Source organism: Chaetodon trifascialis, chromosome 22, assembly GCF_039877785.1.
Source record: "Chaetodon trifascialis isolate fChaTrf1 chromosome 22, fChaTrf1.hap1, whole genome shotgun sequence".
In the NCBI taxonomy this organism is placed as follows: domain Eukaryota; kingdom Metazoa; phylum Chordata; class Actinopteri; order Chaetodontiformes; family Chaetodontidae; genus Chaetodon; species Chaetodon trifascialis.
In genome coordinates, this window is record NC_092077.1 from 11005040 (window position 1) to 11029705 (window position 24666).

The following is a 24666-nucleotide window of genomic DNA, read 5'->3' on the forward strand; positions in this document are numbered from 1 at the left end:
AGCAGACTAACTGGAGTTTCCACTGGAAATGCAGGTTCGGTTTTCAGCCACAAGAGGTCAATGCAGTGCTGTGAGCTTGACCTACTGAGCCACTTTGAGAAGCTGAACATCCTGGGACACTTTTTTTTGAGACATATTTAATCAGCAATGTCCTCCATAAAATTCTTATAAATGCCTGATGTAGATGAAACTTCAAATCCTACTTTTTATCTGTTCTCTCCATCACCCAATTTCAATATTTTTGTTGTTATTAACACTTGTTAAAGAAAGAATAACTGATTCTGATATAAGCTACACTTAAAATCAAACCGTGGATTTTGCTGGGGAACCACTGTGCCTCTCTGAAGGACCCTTGGTTGTCCCTAGTGTCCAGAGTTTGGAAGCTACTGGTCATGATATATAGGTGTCAGCGCTTAATCATTCAGATCTTTTTAGGCCGTCAGTGAAGCCAAATCAAAATATGCACAGAATTAAACAAGTTATAGTAATGCTGCAACTGTAACCTTGCAATAAAATCTGAGCCACTAACACCATAATGTTAGGTAGTAAAGGGATTTTAGTGTTATTCATATGTCTGACCTCCTCTTTCCAAAATCCATTATAGCCATTACTGTGCAAGCTTCCTGGCAAGCCCTCATAGTACTCTAATTTCTTTTAATGAAGCGGAGAGAAGATTTGAATCTAGCATTGGTACATTTTTAGGTTCAAACAAGGACCTAATGTTTCTGTTCTCAACCTAGATCATAAAGGAGCACAGCCATAGTCATTGCTGCCAAATCACTTCTTTTAATATTAACAAAATGCCCAATTGCCACCATTTTTCAGTGTAGACACCATATACAGTGTAGACACTTGTATATTAAGTAGGTCTGCCTGATATACTGTGTCATTAGCACTCGTCCCAGAACAGCTGAATTTTGCCTATTTTTTATAGAATTTAAATGGCCGGCAAATACGAATAGCCTACTAATAAATCTCCCCTTTGTAGTTAATATGCCTATCAATGGCCGTTCAGTACTGACACTGTAAAACGCCACAACCTTCATTGTAATTAATTGTAAATAAGTTCTAATGTTTTCCAATGCAACATAACGTATTCGTACTATAGTGAGAAACCTGTATAATGGCAATATGCTTTGGGCTGTGCCCGCATGCTGAACTTTTGAACTCGGGAGTAGCTCCCTGTCTGTCGCTCAACCTCTCAACCCTCCGACGGATGCCGACCGCAGCCGAAGCTCGCCGACGACGACGTCAGCGTATCTCGTTCTTTCGTTTTTAGCCTGCTGCGTGCGAAGGAGAGAGAGGAAAAAACGGCTCTCAGCAAAGCAACAAGAAGGAAGAGCAATGGCGACACTGGATCGCCAAATACCAAGTGTGGATACCTTCCTTTGCGAGCCTTGGTCTTCCTTCGTCAGTGCGGCTAAATTACATTTTGTTGACAGTAAGTTCGCACGTCGGTAGCGTTGTTGTTTTTGCGGACAAACTGTCGGGAAGTGCGTGGTCCAACTGTCTGTGATTGAGTTGAGTAAGCACCTCCACCATGCAAGGTCTGTCAAAGCGCAGCAAAGTAACTGTCAAAAATATTACTACGAAATGCAATATTAATGGGTTGCTTGAACAGTCGTGCACGGGCGCGCCAGCAAAGCTAACCGTTACCGCGCGGAGTTAGTACCAGCGGCGCGTGCAGTAATCGTATCCTCAACTGTCCAGCTGTAAGTTTGTTAGCTTTGACAGCTTCACTTGCTTTAGGAAGCCAGCTCAGGCGCTAGCAAGCTAATGCTAACCCGATAGCCAGCCTCGGACCAGCATGGCTCCACGCATGGCCCCAAAGTTTGTTGTGAATGTGTTTGTAAGTGGCTTTGTTGTGTGTCTTCAGACGCAGACTCGTCTTTGGATAACAACGAGAAAGAGCTTTACTGCCTCGGTGAAGCCGTGGAGGTCGGCAAAGAAGGTAAGGAAGTTAGACTCGGGGAGATCCTCAGCGCTGTCACGTAGACGACGATGGTTTGTTATGGTTTTGTTGCACATGCTGTGCAGCATTAATGATGCCAGAATAGTTCTATTTTTGACCTCTTCTCACAGAAATCACTAACACTGGGTATCACTGATGCTTCATACATACTTTTAAAATACCTGTTACGCACTTCAGTTGGGATATGAGCTTTGAAGGGGGGAAAAAACATTACCTTCAATGTGTCTGTAGAACAAATCTCTGATACCGTAAGTATCCTGTTTCGAGGGCTGTAGCTAATGATTATTTTCTCCATTTGTTGATTAATATGTTACCCATAAAACATCAGAAAATTGTGGAAAATGCTCATGGTAATACATTCAGATTGCCTGTTATGCTGACCAGCTCTCCCAAAGTAAAATAGATTCAGTTTACTATCATGTATGACAAAGAAAAGCATCGGATCTTTACATTTAAGAAGCTGGAACCAGAAAACATTTGTCATTTTTTTCCCTTGAAAACATGATTAATTGATTATCAAACGAGTTGCCAATTCATTTCCTGTCGATTGACTCATCAATTAATAAATCAATCATTTCAGCTCTGTCTGTATCATTAGAAAGACGAAACAGAATTAAAATTGCAGTTAATGAGGACACCATTAATTATTAACCAGTAGCTGTTATATACATCCTGTGATCTGGATGGTTTGGGTCTTTCAACACAAAGCCAGGTGTAGGTGTCCCCTGTGGGTGAATCTGAAGTGCCTTCATTATTTTTGGTTCAGTGGAATATGTATCAAACAGCATATTAATGGGTTTAGGTAAGCTGTTGTGCTGTTGGCAATAAATGAATATAATATTAAATTGGCCCAAAACAAACTGTAGGTCAGTAATCAATGGATATGTTACCTATTTGATAGTCCTACATTATCGTCAGCAGTCCAATAGAATTGCTTGTGTTGTTGTATTTTTTGGTGTATTTGTATATATTATCTATAGTGCATGCTTGATGCACCACTAAGTGTCCGTAACAGGCTCAGCTTGTGTGTGGCTGTCAGTCTCTTTTTTTTATTGTGTTGCCTTTGGGTTTATGTGTAAAGTTATATATCATGTGCAAGTGCGCATGGAGGGGGTTGTGGGGTGGCCCCAAGCAGTGAGTGGGTACAGAGCCAGAGGAGTTCCTCCACACCTCAGCGTGTATAAATACCCACAGGAGCACGCGCTGCACACTAACACACTTGAGTCATCCCTGAAAGTTGGAGCGTGCTGCAGCCCTCGTATGGACACACTGACGCACACAAGCAGCCAGGGAAACTCTCTTCTGACTCTCACCGGTCAAATACCCACCCACCCCCACACACACACACACACACACACATGCATCATCTTGCTTTCTCAGAATTGCTGATCTGTTGGCAACATGACACGAAGGCCTGCTGAGAGTGATATGCATACAGAGACACCCACAGGGAAACACGTCTTAAACGCGTTATTTGTTAATTTGTATCTAGAAGAAAGTAGTGTGATTCATCGTAGATTCATAAATTACATGTTTACTCACTTGACACTTCAGTGCACACACATATTTGTAGATGGTGAGGCCAGGTTGGCAGTAATTGGTGTGTGGTGCAGGACATGATTGGTGTCTGTGTCTCTTTCTCTTGACGCTTGCATGCATACACACAGCGGAGATGATGACAGCCAACAGCAACTTAGTCGAGCTAGACTGGCAGCCACTGTCATCATCTCACTAGAAATAGGCAGTGCTGTAATGCTGCTATTTGTATGTTTACCAATGTCTTTAGTAGGGATGGGAGTCATCAGGAACATAATGTTATTAACCTCAAGGTACAGTATGTCAGTAGTAGGCTGAAAATATCTCTGCAAGCATGCTTTGAGAGCTGCCCCATGCCAAATGTGTTTGGAGCGTAAATGTACTGAACTGCAGTATGCATGAACAGAAGGGAACATACCACATTGTGCAAGCTATGGCAGGACATGAGCTGTTTCCTCTGGTGTTCGAAACCTATGAGGATTTTAAGACGTCTCTGTTATCTTGCAGACGACTCTAAATTAGTCATTTAGTAAAAGGCATTCAAATGATTTCAGCTTGATATTAGTCACATTACCCTGTCAACTGCTGAATCCAGTCAGAGAAGATGATGCACACATTTCTTGCACTTTTTGCAAATGCTGTAAAATGAGGTAGATTCGAGATGCATGACACATTGCTTAATGAAAAGTGTCTCAGTGAAAAAAATCCATCAAAAACCTGAAGAGCGTTTTGTCAGCAATTAATCGACAAGTGTTTTGATGAAGTCGTTTTTCAACCAAAAATGCCAAACATTCACTAGATCAAGCCTCTAGCCTGTGACGAGTTTCTGTTTTTCTTCAGCTTTTGTGACAAGAAACTGAATGTATTTGGGTTTTGGACCATAAGTTGAAGACCTCACCTCAGGCTAAACAATTAATTAATAAAGAAAATAATCTCCAGATTAACTGATGAAAATAATCATAAGTTTCAGTCCTAAAAGCCTTGCATATTGTCCGACTTGAGGCAGAGTTTGATATAAAGGGAATGTGTGACAAAAAAGAAATGCATAACTCAAAATGTGGTTGCCCTGAATAGATATGGGAATAGAATGATCTTGGAAAAATTAAATGCACTTGCTGTTAATACATGCAGCATAATTGTTCGATTATAACTCTAGTTTCACCTTTTGTGATCGACCGGTGAAACCCCTTTTATGGTTTGTTTCATAAATGGCTTCATATTGTAGTTTCCCTGGCAGCAGTTCATTTCTTATCCCGGCTTTTACGCCTGATGATCATATGGCTCCTTCTTGAAAACTGATAGTTTGAAACTTTATACAGTAATAACTTTGGAGGAGTCGGTTTTAAATGATGGATTCCTCATCATAACACAGCACAGTTGTTTGGTTTCTCCTTGTGGCGTGCTGTTTTTATTGCAGTTATAAACAGGTTTACTCACAAGAAAAAAATAAGCCGCTTACTTTTTTTCCACCAACCGACAGTCTAACTCTTATGTTATAAAAGAAGACTCGGGACTGTCTTAATAAAGGATCCTAGAACCATCTTCTCTCCCAAGTTTAACCTAGATTTGTGTCTGCTGCATTTTGCTAAAAATGGAGAGACTAGTTGAGTTTGTAGCCATGAGTCTGCAACATTAGCCGCCAGCCAACTGCTGGTAAGATTGTTTACTCTGTCAGACATTTTGGTGCAGTACCAATAATCATCCGGTGTCCTAGTTAAAAAAACAACCACAGTCGAAACTGTGGCCTGTGCCCTCCTGTCTAACTTTGTGTAACAGAGTGAACACTTAAAAGTGGCTCCTATCCCCAAGATTTCCCCTAAGTTGGGTCATTGTACACCATTTTTGCAGAGAAATATGTCACTGTTTCCATGTTACCGTTGCATGAGAGAGCAGGGCTGAGCAACTTCTTGTTCTCTTTTTCTTCTCATGTTGATAGTAACTGCTTTCAGACCCTTTTGTTTATCAGTAAAGTCTTTTAAGTTGCCTTCCGAACCCGAATTGACCAATGGGAAGTTGAGTTAGTCACTCTAAATGTAATCAGGGTCCAATGATACATTGTTTTAGGAGCTCTAAACATGCTTATTCACCAGTGACTGATGTTTTTGTAGGTCATTTTCTGGCCTGTCAGTCATTTGGCAGCCTGTGGCAGTTGGCCTGAAAGACACTCAGTTCAGGCTGTAGAAATAGGCTACGCACTTAGTTTGCATTTGACTTGGCAGATGCTGAGGAAATTGCATTCTTGCTTCTTTTTTTGCAGCACTCCCACTATTCTGTTACTGCAAACTGCAAATATTTCCCATAATTTTTTTTTCCTTTTTTTTTTCCACCTTGGCTTGGCTTTGCTGATAGTTTATCGCCAAGAAAATGTCATTTCCCCCCGAAAATGATTGCAGGAAAAACACAAACCGTGGTGACGCTGATCTACTTTTTGAACAGAAACCACTTGGCAGGTTGAGCTAACTTGCAGCCGTGCTTCCACTCTCTCTGTTGAACTGCTCACGTTACAAAGTTAACAGTCCTCATCACTTAGCAAGCTGTTGATGACAAGGACAATAATTAAAAGTTGGTTTTCACATTCAGCCACGCCTTTCCTTTTGTGTTTGCGTTATGGCTTGGATCAGGCCGCTTTCGGTTAAGTCAAAATCAAACACTACAGCTTATTTGCTAGCGAGGGAAAGCAGTTGTTGTTCAGCAAACATGGGTAGCGGACAGTTTGAATTGTGGCTCAAATCCAGGAGCATGCTTAGAAATGATGGGCCATGGGAAATAAGTCAGAAATAATCTCCTTCTCTGTATTGACAAGGTGAACTTGGGCAAAGCATCTTATCGCGAACTGCTTCGGCGCAACTGCTCAGCATCCAACTCGAGGTCTGGTTTGAAAGCCTCTTCCTCAGCTGCAAAGATCAGTTTATTTTACTGCTTTGATATTGCTGTTGAGCCCTTAATTTGATTCAGTCTCATTAGTCTTCAGCATTTGTTGAACAGCAGCCTTCAATTAGTATTAATATAATTCAAAAGTAATGAAATATTCCTACCAGTGATCATGAGTGTGTGGTTCATCAGTGTGTGTGTGTGTGTGTGTGTGTGTGTGTGTGTGTGTCATCTAACACTTAAAGTATGCGTAATGAAGCCATCTGACCTTTTACATCATGTACATAAGCAAAAGTTCGTGTTGTATACATATGTGTATAAGATGGCTTTGACCTTGAGTGATCCAGCAGATCATTTTCCCTACACGCGCACACACACACACACACACACACACACACACACACACACACACACACACACACACTCTGATGCACGCGAAGCAGGACTGCCGGTCTCTTCGCCTCCCCAGATGACTCGCCAGCAATGCAAGGTCATGATGACACGCACACATCCACTGTCAGACACCCACACGTTCTCCAGTTTTTCCTTTGCGAGCTTTCACAAACAAACACATCCACTCACACCCCACCTCCCCACAGCGAGTCTGGCTTAAGCCCCATGCTAATATATGCTGTGATTTCTGTCAGCAGAGCCTGTTTGGGTACAGGAAGATTAGGTTCTCAAAGCTTAGCCAAAAGAGATAATAGCTATTTTCTATTGGACCTATTTGTTTTTCCACAATATTTCCATTAATCTTCAGTTTTCGTGTAGTGGGTGGGGTATGTGTTGTAACTAAAGACATGATGTTGCTGTATGCTAGTTTGTGTGTGTTCATGCCTGTCAGTTTAGTGATGAGAGCACACATTATCCTCCATGTGTCTGTGGTGAATTGTTTGTTATGATCGCGACAACAGGTGGGGTGCCCCCGTTGCTCACCTGGTAGAGTTACATTACTAAGGCTGTGTCCTTACCACAGCAGCCAGGGCTTGATTCCCAACCTGGGGCCCTTTGCTGCATGTCATACCCTCAAATTTTCCCTCGTGTCCCTTAAAAAGGGTGCATAAATAGAAGAACCAGCAGGCACTATTTTGACTGTTTGCATAGGAAGAGAATTTTCCTGAAATGTTAAGACATGTTGAAGACGTGAATCAGATCAAAAATGAGCTCAGATGCCAAACAAAAGTTGTACTGATCGATGAATTTTTACAGCTAAAGAGAGTCATTTTACTCACAGTGAAACTGCTAATTATGTGATGAAGTGAGCCAGTTGAAATCCTGTTCGTTTTCTAAAATTTGGTCTCCACTCTTGGTGTCTTTTTCAGAGATGCTTGTCTACAGCCAGTTTCCAGCACTGCAGGATTTTTGTCTTGTTGTCTGCCATGTCTGCAATCAGGTGGTCACTCCTCAGGGCATCCTCACACACTATGGTAAGACGCCTCAGGGCGGAGTGCCACACAGAAACCTCAGGACACAGTCATACACTTCACTAAGGTACACACCTCGGGGTATCTCAAGTTGTCACACAGAGGCACAGAACAAACATACTCAAGCACACGGAGAGCCATTCAGATCAATATAATAATTTCTGTTTGGCCCTGCAGGACTCTTTAAAAAATAGCCTCCCTGCAGCTTATCCTCCAAACAAACAAGCACCACTTGGTTATGCCTTCTAATACTCAGCAGGCTGACACTAACTGAAAAACACTAAATAATTTACAGAATAATGGACCAGATGTAGCGTTGTGCACAAGAAATAAGTATACGGACAAAGCCAATTATGAGAATTTCTGTTCCTAAGGTAATGCTTTTAAAATAGACGGCTATTCTCGTGCTCCGAAACTAAAAGAATGGAAGACAGGAGGATGGGTTTATCCATATGTTAAAACTAGTCCTGGAATGTAAAAAAGGACATTTACTAAAGTACTGTACTTAAGTGCAGATTTGAGATATTTGTGCGCTACATCTCAGAGACAAATATTGTGCTTTTTGCTCCACTACATTTGCCTGACAGCTTTAATTATTTTTCAGATTCCGATTTTTTAAAAACCCTCTTGGATTAACTGGAAAATGCATCGTAGCAAGCGATCTGAATACTTCTTCCCAGCACTGGTTAAACCTCAACAAATGTACCCCTGTCCTGAGTTTTTCCCCACTGCTCTTTACTCACCTGTAGGTTTACCATCATTTCAAAAAAATGCAGTATTTGTTGCTATGGATACTGAGATTTTCAGCAAAACACCCTAATGATCTAGTTGAGTTGTTGCTCTACATCATTAGCAGTTGTCCTTCTTGCATTAAACATGAAAAAAGTATCATCAAGTTAGCAAAAGTCTGAATTTTAAAAAATGTATGGAAAGCAGCCAGTGGTGTTGGTCGTTGATCCTGGCTCTCATTGGCTCTCCCCCCTGTCCGTCTACCTCTTGTTTGTTTTTGATTGTGGCTCCACTGAGCACGCTCGCATCTGCCCGCGGGCCGCTGCTTCCTTCTGTTGGCAGCACGTGCACCAGCCTGAGCCGTCTGTTGCACAGTCACGCTTAATGAACATACACACACTTCTCCCTCAGAGGAGAGAGGCCAGTGGAGTTGCACGCACACACATTCTCACTTTCTGTTTCTCTGCAGAAAGAGGTCAGTGGTATTGTGAGACTCGCGCGCACACACTCACACTCCTGGCAGGCACTGTTGTTTTGTCCCTGCTCCTGCCCCCTGCAGCCCCCCCCCTTTTTTTTTTTTTTTTGTTGGCAGCATTTTTACTTGCTGACATGCACACAGTTGGGCAACAACAGGTCTAAAACACACTCATGCACACACACCAACACACACAGTCATGAGTGGGAATCTCCTGAGAGCACCCCATAACACAAATCTATCTCTGGTCCACAATATGGTAACAAGGAAACCAGCAGGCCAAGTCACATGCTGACCAGTAGAGAAGTTGCATGTTTGAGTCATTTTCATCTTGTTTCATCATATGCTTTTGTGGTTAGAGTAATTTTAACTGTGGTGCAGTAACCTACAAGTCAAACTGTCCAGCCACTTGAATTGATTAACTGACTTCATCCTTAAATTTGAAGCAGTATAAGTACAATGTGTCACAATATGAAAAACACTCCTCCTGACCTCTGCTGAGTGGATTGCCTCGAGGAACTGGCCCTGTCAGGATATTCTTAATGTTTTATGCATTTCCTCCCATTGTTGCACGTTTCCATCATGTCACTGTAATATCCAAACAAGTATAGGGCAATTGTTCCCTGCTGGGGACTCTGCTTTAAATGTTGTGACCCTGAGAAGCATTTTTATTCATTGCAGTGGCCTTTTATTTGTCTTGGTGCTGGTTTCCATTGTGGGATCTGCCTTCATGCTTTACCTGTGTATTGAATGCTGAGGCTTTAATATACCTACCCCTAACCCTTGCCCTTGACTTCAACCTAAGTTCCCATAATGTAAATCATGTTTTGTCCACATAAGGAAGGCGAGGCCCACACTGTCACTCTGTAAAGAGATTTACATCCCCACAACATGGGTAATACACACATGTACATGCACACACACAGAGGAGGAGGGGGTCGGCTGCCTCAGGGGTCAGTGGCTCAGAGTTATACATGCCTAGTTTGCTGCTCAGGCTGTGCTGTGTGTGAGGAAGAGACAACTTATTCTATGTCCTGTGCTGGATAGATGTTTAATATATGCCACGTCTTGTTGGAAAAGGTTCATATATGCTGTATTTTATACATCAGAGACTTGCTCAGTTTAGTGGATTTGTTTATTTAAATCTCCTTAGAGTAAAGCAAGCATGTATATTCTTAGCATAAGTGGCCCCAGTGGGATATCAAATAAATCCCTCACTCTGGCTGTGTTCGTACCATGCTCTCTCTAATGGACTCGTAAAGGAGAAAATGGGTGAAGATATTGTTTTTAATACTTGTGAGTGAACCCCAAAGCTTATTATAGACAGATCAGGATGTTGTAAAGACATTTTTTCAGTGAAGATGGATGATTTGTGTTGGATGGATGAAGTGTTTTAGAAGGACTAGTGTGATCAGTTCAGGTTTATTTCACATTTGGGCCCTGAACATGGTGACAAACTAGAGTATTCAAGAGTCACAACTGATGATTTGGTTTGTGTGTGTGTGCGAGTCATGCTTTTGATGCCGCGTGTTTGGATAAATCAGCACTCCACGCTGTGTTAAGATATTTCCGTGTCTTCCCACCAATTCTCTCATCCACTACTATTCCTTCCCTCCACTCTTTCAGTCCGTCTCCCCTGCTGGTGGCCTGCTGCGTGTGCGTAAGTCGAGCATATGATGAAAGGGTAGTGTTGTTACTGATGGTATGAGTGTCTGTCTCTCTCTCTACTCGCCTCCCAACTTTTCTCAGTAGTGGTAGATTAATTGAGCTCTGAGGCAAAAAAGAAAAAAAAAGAAAAAATCATCCATTTCCTTTCAGTTTCATTTCACCCCCTAACTTAACAAGTGTTTGGGGCTGCTCGACGTTTCTGTGTCTGAGTTTGTTGCTGTCTAACAGAGTGTGTGTGTTTCTGAGCTGTGGCGTAGGCATTTGTCTGTTGGAAAGTTTTGCCCTTAACCACAGACGCTCTGCTTAGTTTCATTTACTGGTGATGTTGCTCATTCCACTGTTGCGTTATTGTTATTGCGGCTTGGCTGAGTGTGAAGCATTAGCTGAGACTCAGGCCAATTAAAACGCCAGCTTCTACTGAGCATCGGCGCAACCCTGATTCCAAAAAAGCTGGGATTCTGTGTAAAACAAAATGTTATAACTTGCTAATCCTTTTCAACATATACTCAATTACGATATATTTAATGTTTTGCCTCATCGGCTTTATTGATTTCTGTAAATATCTGCTTATTCTTATTTGATGCAGCAACATGTTTCAAACAAGTTGGGGCAGGAACAACTAAAGACTGGGAATGTGGTGGAGTGCTCCAAAAGCACCTGTTTGGAGCATTCCACAGGTAAACATGTTCATAGGTAAAAGGTGAGGCATGACTGTATATTTCAGGGTTTTTAATGTGGTGATTTTATGATTAATTATTTTTTCTTATTTCTAATGCCTGTGATATGTTAGAGAACAATATAAATATTTAGTTAATGTAAATGTTGCCTTGTTTTTGTATGGGAAGACGATATTAAAAAGACAGGACAGGTTACTGGTGCAGGGTGCCTTGAGCTATCCTTAAGGCACCCTGTGAGACCACTGCAGGAGAGGATCATGGGTAAACTTCCCCTTTGCTTTGATAGATATGGTATAAACTATACTCTGTCCTGCTGCTTTTCACTCAGTACTTAGATAACCAAAATGACTGAGAAACTTAAGAGACACTTTTCTGAATTTCCTCATATCTCTTTCATTCTCACTCTCTCCCCTGCTCCTCTCTCAATGTAAACAAACCCAGCTGAGCTCTGAGAGCCTCTGCTTCCTCATCATGCGTTGGCTCCACCCACATGAGTTCTCAGCCAATCGGCAACCAGCTGGGCTCTCAGCATTGCCATAACGACAGGCAGGCAGGAGAGTAGTAGTGAGGGTGCCCTTGTGGTCGAGTGGCTTACTGACCTTGCCTGGGCAGCCGTCCATGCATTGTAAATCAGGACAGTTTGCTCCCAACCGGCTCCTTACACACAGGATGAGTTCTGTTCACAGCACAAGAGAAAAATAGCTATAAAGGGGTTAATAAGTTTTGCTAGCCAACTGTTTAACCTGCATGTTATTGTTTTTTTAACTTTATATTGTATAAATCTATATTTACCCATTCAATACCTTCACTGATATTCTGTCATTTTGCAGATTTGCATTTTTCCTCACAATTTTTCATCTCGGAACAGAATAAAAAGAAATGTTTTGTTCATGTGCTGAATATAAAAATGAACAGGAATCCAAAGAAACAGAGCTTGAATAGCAGGTCAAGCTGGACCCACAAAGTCACAACTATAGGCTGTATTTGGTTTGGCCCGATAACCACACGGGCACATCTGATATCATGCTTCTTCAGATTTATTATTTACCTTATTCTTGCCTCAAAAAATACGAAGCTGCTGAAATCAGGAAACAAAAAAAACACCCCGTACACACCTACAGAATAAGTACACACACATGCACAGTCCGTTCCTACAGCGCAGCTTCATTGAACTCTATGGTGTGTGTTTAATGTGTGAAAGTAAGTGAAATAATGTGTGATTGAATGTGTGAAATTGTGACTGTTGTAGCTGCATACCTGTGAATGTGGACTTTGATACTGCTACTCTGAATGCAGCTGCCTCTACTTCCACTGGCCTATTTACACACCTGCCACACACACACACACACACACACACACACACACACACACACACACACACACACACACACACACACACTTATATTCTCACTTGCACAAATTATGTTCTCACAAAGTGTTCTTATATGTACATAGTGCACACAGAGACTTATACACTCTCCTGTGCACGTAAACTATGTATAGCCCATAGCCTGGGGAAAGACACATACACATGATGTATAGAAGTTAGCAATGTGGTGTCATATCCCCACACACACCTGTTCTGCATGCAATGGCTAATCTCTTACATACACACACAAACACACTTGACACACACATTGTACACACGATCTCCCTCAATCACCTGCAGCACACTTTCAAGTGCACTCATGCAGTCTAAGCAAACACACAGGGTGGTTCCGTCTGTCTGCTCAGCCTTTTGTTCCAACGTGCCGCTGTTAGACTACTACTACACTCATTAACCGACTTGTGCAACGCTGTGGCACACACACAGAATCGTCATCGGCGCTACATGGTCGGGAGGTTGTTTGACAGTTGGGATGGGGAGGCGTGATGATGTGTTCAGGTCCAGGCTCTTGGTCGTGTAGTGTGATTGTGCACAGGGTACAAGGGAGCCGGTTGTGCTTCCCGGATGGGACAAGGAGCATTGCCTCGTAAACCAAACTTCTCCTTTGCCCAGTCAGCAGCAGTTGGGCCTAAGTTGCTGTATTAATGGAGTACATCACATCCCTAATGGCCATCACCCCCAGTGTTTACCCAGAGCGAGGCCTTGAGAGGGAGAAGCATGTATGAAATAGAAATAGAAGTTACCTGCATGTAACCCCAACTGTGCATCACCAGCAGAGCTGTTGCTGATTTCCAGGCCTTGCATGCGACCGCTTGATTTGGAGTTGAGTGCAAAACTCTGTCTGAGGGTGCTGAGGTGGGGCCTCAATGGGGTAAACTAATAGCGACTCTGTTTCTGTCACTGTGTGAGGGTGTGCGCGTGTTGTTGTATTAGGGAGTTTTTTTAGCTTGACCTTGGCTTGCGCATATCATACTCTCTGTCAAGTATTTTAAGGCAGGGCCTGAGAAAAGATGTTTGTGGATACTTGTATATTTGCTGTTAATCTGTGTAATTGTGAGCACATGTGCCTCTGCTCATGAGTGCATACTTTAGTTGTGTTTGTTCATCATTGTGCATGAATGTACATTATTCATCTGCAACAATATGTGTGTTCATGTTTCCAAGATAAATATCAATGATGCTGAGTACATCAAGTCTGTTATAGTCTGTTAAGTTTTTTTCCCCAAATGCACACACTGTAATGAACTTTGAAATATAGCAGTCTATACATTCTACCTGAGCTGTTCCCATTAGGTGTTTTTCATCATTTGTCTGCTCTTACAGTTTTAGATTTGCATCTTATCAGCAGACAGGAAATTCAGCTAACCACAAGGGCCAATCTCATCCCCAAAATAACAGCTGCTTTCACCATTTTCTCTATCACCTAAATCTTGCCAGATCTTGCAGATGCTGGTTATTTACTTCCTGAAACTGGTCGATCAGATGAACTTTGTTTTGAACCGTTAATGTAATTGTGAGCAATTCAAACTACTGTTTTACTGTGTGTGCTGTGTGTCTTTTCCCCCACCTCCTTTCTTTGTTTTTTATGACATGTTCACCCCTCTGTTTTCATTCAGGTAGCTGGGGTGTAGTTTCCCTGTGAGACAGTCAGAGAGAGACAGACAGTCCTGGACCACACACCCTCATTCCCTCCCCACCCTTCTCCCACAAAGACATGCATAGCAAAAACCGTAAGTGTGACCTCCTCTCCTCTCCTACTTGTTTCCCCTCCAGCCTCATGATTTATTCCCCTCCGTGTTTCTATCTGTGCCTCAGCATCCTTTCACTTATGTATTCTGATCAGATCTGGGTCAAAAGGGATTTCTAATTGTTGTTCTTGTTTGATCTTCACATAATAACAGATTTTATCTCACAAGGACACTTCAGATGGTGTTAGACAAGTTGCTAATTAGAGAAAAGTACACTTAATTGATTTGTAAATACTTCATTCTTTTTGGAAAGGTTCTGGCACAGATTTGTCTCCTGTGTTACAACACAGCCATCTGGCACCTAAGCAGAGTAAAAAAAAAAAAAGTTGGTGTAAATACCACTCTGCACTACTCGCAGAACTAGACTGTGGTGCTAACAAGATTCAAACCAGATCCAAAAAAGTACCCACTAGCAATGCAATGTAACAGTCTTGATCTGAATATGTGTTTGTGTTTGTCATGTCATCCATCTATCTGACCTGACACGTAAGATCTGTCTCTCTGCTTCTGTCTTGACCTGTTTTCAGAGAAGCGCCACATCTCCCCCGTGCCCTCCCGGAGCCCCCTGGTCCCCATGAAGCCCAAAGCACCTGCAGTGGCGCCCGCTGTGGCTCCCAGTCCTGGGGACACGCTGGCCTTCAGGGTCCCGAAAGATTACCCTCACTCCCGCTTCAGCAAAGCGCCGCTTGCTGTCTACCCACCAAAGGGGGCACGGAACAAGACGTGGTGGGCACATTCTTCTTTTGGTTTCAACATGATGGCTTACTCACATCCCCACAACATTTTTAGGAGCTGTCAAGTTTAATAAAATGCTCCCAGAATATTAACTATACATTATTTTAACTACGCTCTCTCCCTCTCCAGTGTATCTCTTCCAGTTGTAAGTCTGGAGAAGATGCCGTGCCTCAACCGCACCGACTCGGCATCACATGTGCGCCTCACCTCCTCATCTTCCTCCTCCCCCTCTCCCTCCTCCCTCAAACCTGCGTCCCTCACTCCCCCAGCCTCCCAACGGTCCAGCGAGAAGCTCATGAACGGTCGCAGCACCAGCGGGCCATCCACGCCGCGCTCCACCGCATCTCCATCCTCTCTGGACGGGCGGCCCAGCCCTGCACGCTCTCCGCTGGACAGACGACCATCATCTACACCTTCTCCTTCCCCGCTGGACCGGAAACCCTCCCCGTCACCGTCCCCTTCGCACCGAGCTGGCGCTCTGCCACCGTTGTCGTCATCACCATTGGAGAAGAAGCACCAAAACGGGACTAAGACTTCCTCCAGGTCACAGAAAAGACTCTCAGGTCAGTCCTAAGATGTTATGTTTTCTTTACTGTTCCAAGTGAAATCCTTGCGCATGTTTTTTCTTGCAACATCCTGTTTCACAGTGACACACTCCACCCGCAGTCTCCTACTGCTAACTCATGGGTGCAGTGGCAGTGGGGACCATTTAATAATTTAATCATTCTCCTGTCTGTGTTTTCATGGCTGGTTTGTGAGCATGATCACATGAATATATAGGCCAGAAAACTGATTCTAAAACTTTTAAGCTACCAGCAGTCCTATGCTGGAAGAGTTAAATATTTCTGGCTTCACTCATTAAATTACTCTCTAAAGATTCACACATTTTCCTACATAAACATACATGCATATGTTCTGACAAGTTCACACACTCAGTGTTTCTTATCTCCATATCCTTTGGAATGCCTCCAGCCTATTTGGCTGCAGACAGGACAGTGGTTGGGTGAGACTGTGTGCTTTGGAAAGGGAGAGCCACCTCCCTGAAGCTTTGAGTGTCTGTCTCTTTTTCTGTCTCATTCTAACTCTTCTGAACTCTCAACTCTTTTGATTTTAAATGAACATGGATGCCACATGCAGATTGAGCACGCACAGCAATGAAGTTAAAAAGATTTCAGATGGGATGCTACAGGGTCTGGTTGTTGGTGTTACGTCTCTCGATCCAGCTTCCTCCCCTCCTCCTCGTCTGTCTTTTTTCTCTTCATTTGCGCTGTAGTCTCGCTGTGCTCCAAGCCTCTGATTTACACCCTCTAATTCACGAGCTCCTGCTGCCAAAAAGCTGCTTGTCTTCTTGAGAGATTTCCCCCACCTCCTGCCTGTGTCTATACATATTTTTTCATCCTCTCACTCTCCACCTCCTGCCTCGACCTCCTCGTTCCTCTCTCACACACTCCAATTCTGGCATCATTTCTCTTCCTTTCACACACTCTCGTCTCCTCCTTTCTGTTGCCTTTTTTCCGGCATCGTCTTTCTCACTCATCTTGTTCTGCTTTCTTGTTGTTTGGTTTCTTTTTCTCATTATTTTTTCTTCAGTCTGCATGAACACAACCCATCTTCCTCTCTCTCTCTCTCTCTCTCTCTCTCTATGTCAACTTCCTTTTTAAGTTGATGTGAACTTGTGAGTGAACGCTTGAGTTTGTTTATGTCTAAGTGCATGGTTGTTGCTGTTGTACATTTGCATGTGTTTGTCTGTCCACCCGTATTCACCAGGACTGTCTCACACTGCAAACACAAAAAGATTACAGGGATTATAGGAAAGGCCAGCGCTAGATTACAGCCCTCTGACAGCAACACTGTTGAAGATAACCTGCTGACCGGAGGTTGTTGTTGGCCGACTCGTTTGTGTGGGGCAGCAAAGGTCTCTCTGTGTTTCTGAGCATTGCTTTTTCACTAGAAAAGCAAAGAAAATTCATTTAACTCAATTTCAGCTGCTTGGTTTCAACACTCAACAAAATGTGCAATTCATAGTAACAAGTGGTTCATTCAGAAGGTTTTTTTTGCATAAAAAAGGAAAATCCAAGTTTTGTCTTACAACTTGTTTTTGTTTTTCTGATCATCATTCACGTTAAAACAACCTTTTCACCAGCTTCAGTGCTGAGATGAACGGAGTTCACAGCAGCACCAGATCCACCTTTAAAACTTAGTCCATTATGGCAAGCAACGGTAACAATCAGCAAGTTTTAAACTATGGTCTGGTGTAACTATATTATCTAAAACACTTCTGAAAGAGAAAATGAAGGTGAGTGTTAAAAATAATTGCCCAAACAGTCGCTTGTAAACATCAGTTAGATTTGGAAGCTACTTCAGAGTGGATGAATTGTTCAGCAATGATATGGTTAAACTGAGGATATGTTTAAAGTCTGTGTGGTCAGCGTGATTGCTCTTGTCGTCGCCTTATTGGATGTGAGGGACCAAGCAGGCAGGGACATGGTGCAGGCTTTTAAAAAAAAAAATGCTTTCATTTACCCCCCAAAAATTAGTGTAAACTACACTGGGCCTAAAACAGTTCAACAACAACTGAATTAGACCAACCCAACCGTTATGTCACATGACTGGTGGACAAAACCTAATAGCTAAAATAACCACAGTAAACATTAGACAGACAGCTGGCTGACAACAGTATCAACTATGAAAAAGAACAGCAGCATTAATACACTCATACAGGATCAGTTTGCCTTGGCTGTTTGGTCACACGCTATGAAAGTTGCCTGTGATTGAATGTAAGCCTAAATAAGAGATGAGGTCAGATAAACGTGAAAATGTGAGGGTGATTGGACATGAAACTATCAAAGTGCGCACTCAAGTGCAACCATCACATTAAACAAACCTGTGTGTGACGTGTTGCTGCTTCCCAGCATCCAGGCAATCACACTTGTTCAAGAAATGTTATCTTGTAGGAATGATGGCTAAAGCTATGAAACTAAGAAAAAAGGGTACTTTTCCCTTAACTTAACTAACAGTTTCTGCTTGTATTCATTGCTGTGTTCTACTCTTGAGACTTTCTGTGTTTTTTGTTGGATGCATATTTGGTAAAAACCAGTGAATGAACCCTTAAAGCCCCTGAAAGAATTGTTTATAACATTGAATATGCATCACTGAATAAAGAACAATTAATCTTAAAAAACGTTGTCAGGCATTTCACACTGAGCTAATTTGCATCTTCAGGGCTGTGTGGATGCGGTTTGATCAGAATTGCCCAAACTTTTCCAACTTTGGCAACAAAAATATTGTATTCTTGTAGAATCCTAATACTCACTGTAAATAACTGATTGAGAAAATACATTGTAAGAATGTTCCAGCTTAAGTCTGCTTCCAACACCTGAGGATTTTCATCAAACATAACATAAAACATTATGACATAAGAAGAGCTCTTTACAATAAACATCAGAGATTTTGGCAGCAAACTGACACAGTCCTCACAGTTAAGGCTTACATTTTATCACCAAGTGCATTCTCCCCTCAGATTCCACTCATTAAACAGGAGAGAGTTTCCTGGGCTGCTACTGACAGTTGACTCTTGTCAGCCTGCCAGTACGTCCTGTCAGGAGTGATTTGTCACAGCTTGTGGGATCTGTTCAGTTTATCTGTTTGAAATTGGAATGATTGCTAATAAAGTCATACAGAATAGTACTATTAGACAGCAGTAGTCTTAGACCACAGCCGAGTGATTGAATGAAAAAAGGAATATGTGAATAGACAAATGTCAGTGAGTGAACTGCTGTCTCAAAAGAGACAATGAATAATGTGCACTTGTGATACTGGAAGGCTTCCAGCAAATGTGATTTGAAACTTGAAGGAGAGAAGGATGAAAACACTAAATGATGGCCCTTAGTACCAGTCTAATGTGTGTGTGTCTGTATGTGTGTGCGTCTGCGTCTGTTTTTTTCCAGGTCGAGTGTTTGATCCCAATAAGCACTGTGGAGTCCAGGACCCCGAGACTAAGCGACCCTGCACGCGATCTCTCACCTGCAAGGTAACACAAAGGGACGCTGTCACGCACTAACACGCTAGCACGCACACTCTCCACCTGAGTGTAATTTGGTTGGAGGCAATGATAGTTTCTGACCCTTCTTCCTGCTTCCTGTCTGAGGCCGTCTGACCAGGAAAGCAGCTCTGTTTATTTATGAGAGTAGAAATATTCAAGGGTGCACTGACATCCCAACTGCAGGATTCCAACCACAGCTATGACCCTGTCTGCCACCCTGCCTGCCTCTGTGATTCGTCTGCACTTCCCATTTCTCAGCTCATACAGGGTAGCAGTACTGAAGCATTATAGGGCCTACACTTCCCTTGATGAGGTAATTATAGATGTTGGATAAGGCTTCAACATCTTTCAGCAGTAAAACTCAATTTTACTGCCCTTTAATTACTTCTAGCAAGCTTTACTAATCACTTCAAACTGGTTATTAAGTAATTAAACATGTATCAGGCTAGCATGTTGATGTTTTTTTCAGAGTGGTTGGGGGAGAATGATTATGTCTACGTCTCATTTATACTAGCAGTCCCAATGAGAACAACGATTTGAAGAGAGGGACCTGAGCCCTGCTTCCCAAAAGCGTCCGACGGTTTCGATCATTGTAAAATCCATCTTGTGAACCTTCTTAAGCTTCAGAGGCGTTTTCCCAAAAGCATTTGTCACTGAAGATGCTCTCAGTATGTCCTGCTGCCTCACAGGAGGCTAAGAGTGTCTTAAGAAGCTCCTGAACCTGCAGGAGGAAGCATAAAATACGTTTCACAGGTTTCATGACCACTGATACTCTCTATTAAGGGGTGTTTATCGTTCAGCTAGTAATGATTTTTAAATGAGAAAATAAAACACGCAATCATCAATCATCGAAAAATTGATTTGCACAATTGTTCTTCCATTTTATGATGCCATCACCCTCTCCTTTCCTTCTTTGCTCACATATTAATCTCTTCATGCCTCTTTCCTGGTGTTCTGTTTTCCATTTGCATAGCTTGTTTTTAATGTGCATCTTTTATTTTTACAGTGTATGTCATTTTCCTTGTGCTTATATAGTAGATGTGTCACATACATAGTGACAGAATGACTTCCACAATAAATAACATACATATTCATGAATCCTGTGGGAACTGTCACTGCTTGATCTCTTGTTTTTATACGCGTACGACTAATGTCTGCCTTGAGCGACAGCCAAACCGCTCAAAGTTCATTTTTTCAGCTTTCTTTCACCGAAACTGAAATCGCAAAAGGCAGCAAGTTGAAAGCTGTAGAGTGTACATTCACCTTTGTTTTCAGACAGAAAGCTTCCAGACAGTTGAATACAGCAGGTGACTTTAACGGCTATTCGAGGGACCCTGCCGTGGCTCAGGGGTTGAGCTGCAACTGTGAACCACAACATGCCAAGTTCATGTCTGGCTGGCCTTTGTTGCGTCTCACTGTTCCTCATTTCCTGTCATCCCTCCACTGTTATAATAAAGCTTAAAAATGTCCAAAAAAAAACCTTTGAAAAAGAGAATTCAGCCTCCTCTGGAGAGCACTTGCTCTTAAGTGCTGGTTTGGGAAACGCATGTAAAAATTCAAGAGTGCATGTAGAAACGCTCTCTGAAAATGTCCTTAACTTCAAAGATTGATCATTATTGGGGAACGGCTTCAGAAAGGCTGGGTTCCTACTATTTCCGAATTCTAGTTGAATAGGGTCTTTCGTTAGGCACAGCTTGGTAAACGGCCACATCTTTCAGACTCCACACCTTCAATTTCTAACTCAATTTTTCTGTTTTAAATGTGTCTGAAAGCCCAAACCCTGTGACATCAAGCACGTGTTATAACGTGCAATTCGTTCACAGGCTGAGTAGTAGTAAACTGAACCTTGTGTAAAGTTGAAGTGCCCCTTTAAATTGATGATTTATCATACTTTTATTCAGCAGTCAGGATATATATGCGTATAAAAGTTGCACCTTCCAGGCCTTAAAGCATTTGAGGTGGCCCCTACTCTCAACATGACCGCACTGGAAAGTACAGGAAACCTTTTTCCTTCTCTTTGGACTGTTTGAAAACCAAATGTTTGATGGCTGGTTACCTTCCAGAGTAGTTGGAAGGGTAGACAAGCTCACCATGCACTGACAATATTTGCCCGTGTTAGTCTGGTGTGACATGGGCAGCAGCGTGGTGCAGTGATTATGGAAACTTTCCTGATGCCAGAGAGCCATGATTCAAGCCCCTGTGAGTGCAACCATTATCCCTGCTGAAGTATGGTACGCTGAATTCTTCGCAGATCAATACTTTCATTAACAGAGTCTCTCTGGAAATAAGCTAATACCTCTTGATGCTTCATGCTTATTAGCGCACAAAAGGAAGGAGAAAGTATAAAATTGCTATAAACCCTTTTCTGTGTTTCTTTTTTTTTGGGGGGCTGCTACAGACTCACTCCTTAACCCACCGCCGAGCTGTCCCCGGCCGAAGGAAACATTTCGACATCCTCCTGGCCGAACACAAGGGGCGGCCGAAGGAGGGGGTGAAGGAAAAGGAGAAAGACAAGGACGGAACGCCGGGAGGGAAGGAAGGCAGCAGCCAGAGTGTCACGTCACAGGAGACTGCAAGTCCCAGCAAGCCTCACTGCCCAAATGGACGACCCCTGTCCACGCTGAAGCTACGGCTGGCAAATGCACACATACCCAGGTAGGACAGCTGACACACACACACACACACACACACACACACACACACACACACACACACACACACACACACACAGCAAAAGTATAAATTCCAGTCGGTGATTTCAGTAGGTGTGCTCAATTGAAGTTTTCAAGTTTATTCTGTACTCATAAGGATATTTACATTTACTTATTTTAGATGCTTTTGTACACAATATACCCAGTGATTTAAGACTTTTACTTTTGTAGTTTAGCTACTTTTATGTGTCATTTTTCAGAAATGTATCTTCACTTTTACTTAAAGATGGCCTTTTAAGCTTTTTCACATCACTCATGGTGTTTGATTGCACTGGGCCCAGACCGATGCATTGAAAATCCTTGTCTGGTCATGTCTGTCCACCAGGGGGTGCCGTAAACAAGAGTAAGATAAGAGAAACAGTTGGAAAAGAATGTCAAGTCTTCTGTTGTGAAAGTGTTTCTCATTTCATCTTTCTGTTTAGAATATGATCCCCTGTTTGAAGTGAGGGATTGGGGGTTTGGTCACTGTAGCAGACATGTTGGTGTAGATATGACATAAGCTTTTGAGTTTATCTGCTCTGACCTTTCTTTCATTCTGTCGTCTGGTTTCTCCCATCTCCTCCCTTCTCCACTCTGTTCTTCAAACGTGCTCTCCTCCCCTTTCCCTTCTTCTTTTTTCACTGCTTCTTATTCTCCTTCTCCACCATTTCTTTACTTTTCTTTTATTCACCCTTCCTTATTTTTACCATGTCCACTCCAGGGCTCCAGGCTCCACTGCCGGCACTTCCAGCCCTCTGCCCCCAGCACCAGCCCCTGCCCCGGCCCCTAACCAAGAGCCGTCTCCCCTCAGTTGGGTGACGGCAGCAGGAGACAGTGGTCGACTCTCTAGTGATGAGGGAGACGCAGAGACTCCAGAGGACAGTGACAGACCTGCCTTTCACTGCTCAAGTTACCACCCACAGCCTTTAGGGGTAAATACTATCACTTCTAATGTTGTGCTAAGACATTTTATAGTCCATAGCGTTCAAACTCAGGTGTAACTCTTACTGACTGTATTAAGTGCAACAAAAGGTAAGCCTTGTGTTCAGTGTTGATGCCAGTATGTCCATTAAGCAGTTTAAAAAGGGGCTTCAGTGCGTTATTATACCATCTATCTGAAAACATAGGATTGATCGCTAAATTGTTGTTTAGAATCTGGGTCGAGACCAAAAAAGGTGATCCCAGGACGGATACATGACTCATTTCCTGTCTCAATCAGATTCTACATTACACTGTATGTTATCATTAAACCACTGTCAAAAGTTGCAAGCTGCCTCCTCTCACAAGACGGACGGTCCAGTCGTCTGTTAGAAACTAAAAAGAGGCATTGATGCGGTAGTATTGTCCTAGCTTAAAAGACGGCTGGGTTTCCATCTTTTTTTTTTTCTTTTTTTTTTAAAGATGTCTGAACTCGTTAAGTTCTCGACTATATTTTAGTTTCACTCGTGTTAGATCATCTTTCACATCAGTCAGTGTTAATTAAGTATTTTTTCGTCTCCTCTCTGCTGTCTCATGGCCATCCGCTCTTTTACATCTGTCTCATCTTTCTGTCATTTGATGCCTCTTTCACTCCACATCTGACTCTGTCTACCCACCTCACTTCCTCCTTCTTTCTCTGTTTCACTCACTTTTTTGTTTTCCTCTGAATCTTTTTCTCCTTCACGGCTCTCTGTACGTCTATCTCATGTGCGCTCTCCTCTTCACCGTTTTCCCATCATCTTTCTCCTTGCCTCACCTTACTTCCCTCCCTCTTCCTTCACTCTTCAGTGTTGCGTATTCAGCAGCAGGCTCATGGGACGGGGCCACTATGTGTTCGACAGGCGATGGGACAGGATGAGGCTGGCGCTCCAGAACATGGTGGAGAAACACCTTAATGCACAAATGTGGAGGTGAGTGTGCATGAAATCCAACTTATTGATTAGTGCTTAAGTTTAAGTTCTCTGTCTCTATTCAGTCAGCTGTTTCTGTTGGTGCGTTTCTCACTTTAAAGATCTTCTTCCTGTTTCAGGAAGGTGCCTCTGGCTTCCGAGAGCGTCTCCTCCTCTGGTACCTCCCCCGTCACTTCACAACAGACTCCCTCTCCCACCTCTGTCGCTTCTCCTCTCCTCTCCTCCCCCTCCAACTCCCTTTCCTACACTGCCACATTTCCTCAGTCCGCATCCATGGCCGGGGTGTTCAGCATTCGAGACGCTGCACAGCTCGTCGTCCCAGTTTCCGCACTGGGTAAAGCCCGTAACAGCACGCATAAAGCCAGTCGCCCATCCAAAGACATGGAGGACTCAGTAGTGGGATATAAGAAGAGAAAAAACTCTTCCTACTCCTCCTCCTCCTCCTCATCTTTTTCTTCTTCCTTGTTTCCGACTGTGGATAATCACAAGAGGAACGGCAGCAGCTATCATCCAACGTTACAAGGTTCAGGGGGGACAGCGGCAACCCCTGCCAGGAAAATGGGACTTGGGCATGGGGGAAACGGGCTTTGGAGCGGTGGAGAGGACTGGCTGTCCAGAGCTGACGGGTCTCAAAGCCACAACTCACAGAACAGGTGGGTACAGGGCTTTTTCAAATTTACAGAAACTTGTGTTATTTTGATCTATGTATGAAGGATTGAATTTGACGATTAAAGATTCACTGTTTTCCAGAAGGTGACAGTTTCCTCTGAAGTTTGTGTTCTTGAGAAGGTGCTGGGGAGGATCTGTTCACTCATTAGAAGTC

General features: G+C 42.9%; 1 protein-coding gene across 3 annotated transcripts in view; it reads left to right on the forward strand.

Moving 5' to 3' along the window:
- Positions 1-1299: 1299 nt before the first annotated feature.
- The window catches only part of atxn7l1 (ataxin 7-like 1), a 28699-nt gene continuing 5332 nt past the window's right edge, over positions 1300-24666 (forward strand). The window contains exons 1-10 of one of the 3 annotated variants that reach the window (XM_070992260.1): positions 1300-1441; positions 1877-1951; positions 7702-7806; positions 15015-15213; positions 15352-15785; positions 19170-19252; positions 21663-21919; positions 22676-22886; positions 23722-23843; positions 23963-24496. In XM_070992260.1, the coding sequence (XP_070848361.1) occupies positions 1345-1441; positions 1877-1951; positions 7702-7806; positions 15015-15213; positions 15352-15785; positions 19170-19252; positions 21663-21919; positions 22676-22886; positions 23722-23843; positions 23963-24496 (2117 nt within the window). In that variant the 5' untranslated portion in view covers positions 1300-1344. Of the gene's footprint in view, positions 1442-1876; positions 1952-7701; positions 7807-14355; positions 14470-15014; positions 15214-15351; positions 15786-19169; positions 19253-21662; positions 21920-22675; positions 22887-23721; positions 23844-23962; positions 24497-24666 lie in introns of those variants that run through there. The other 2 variants (XM_070992259.1, XM_070992258.1) reach the window with 2 other exon arrangements.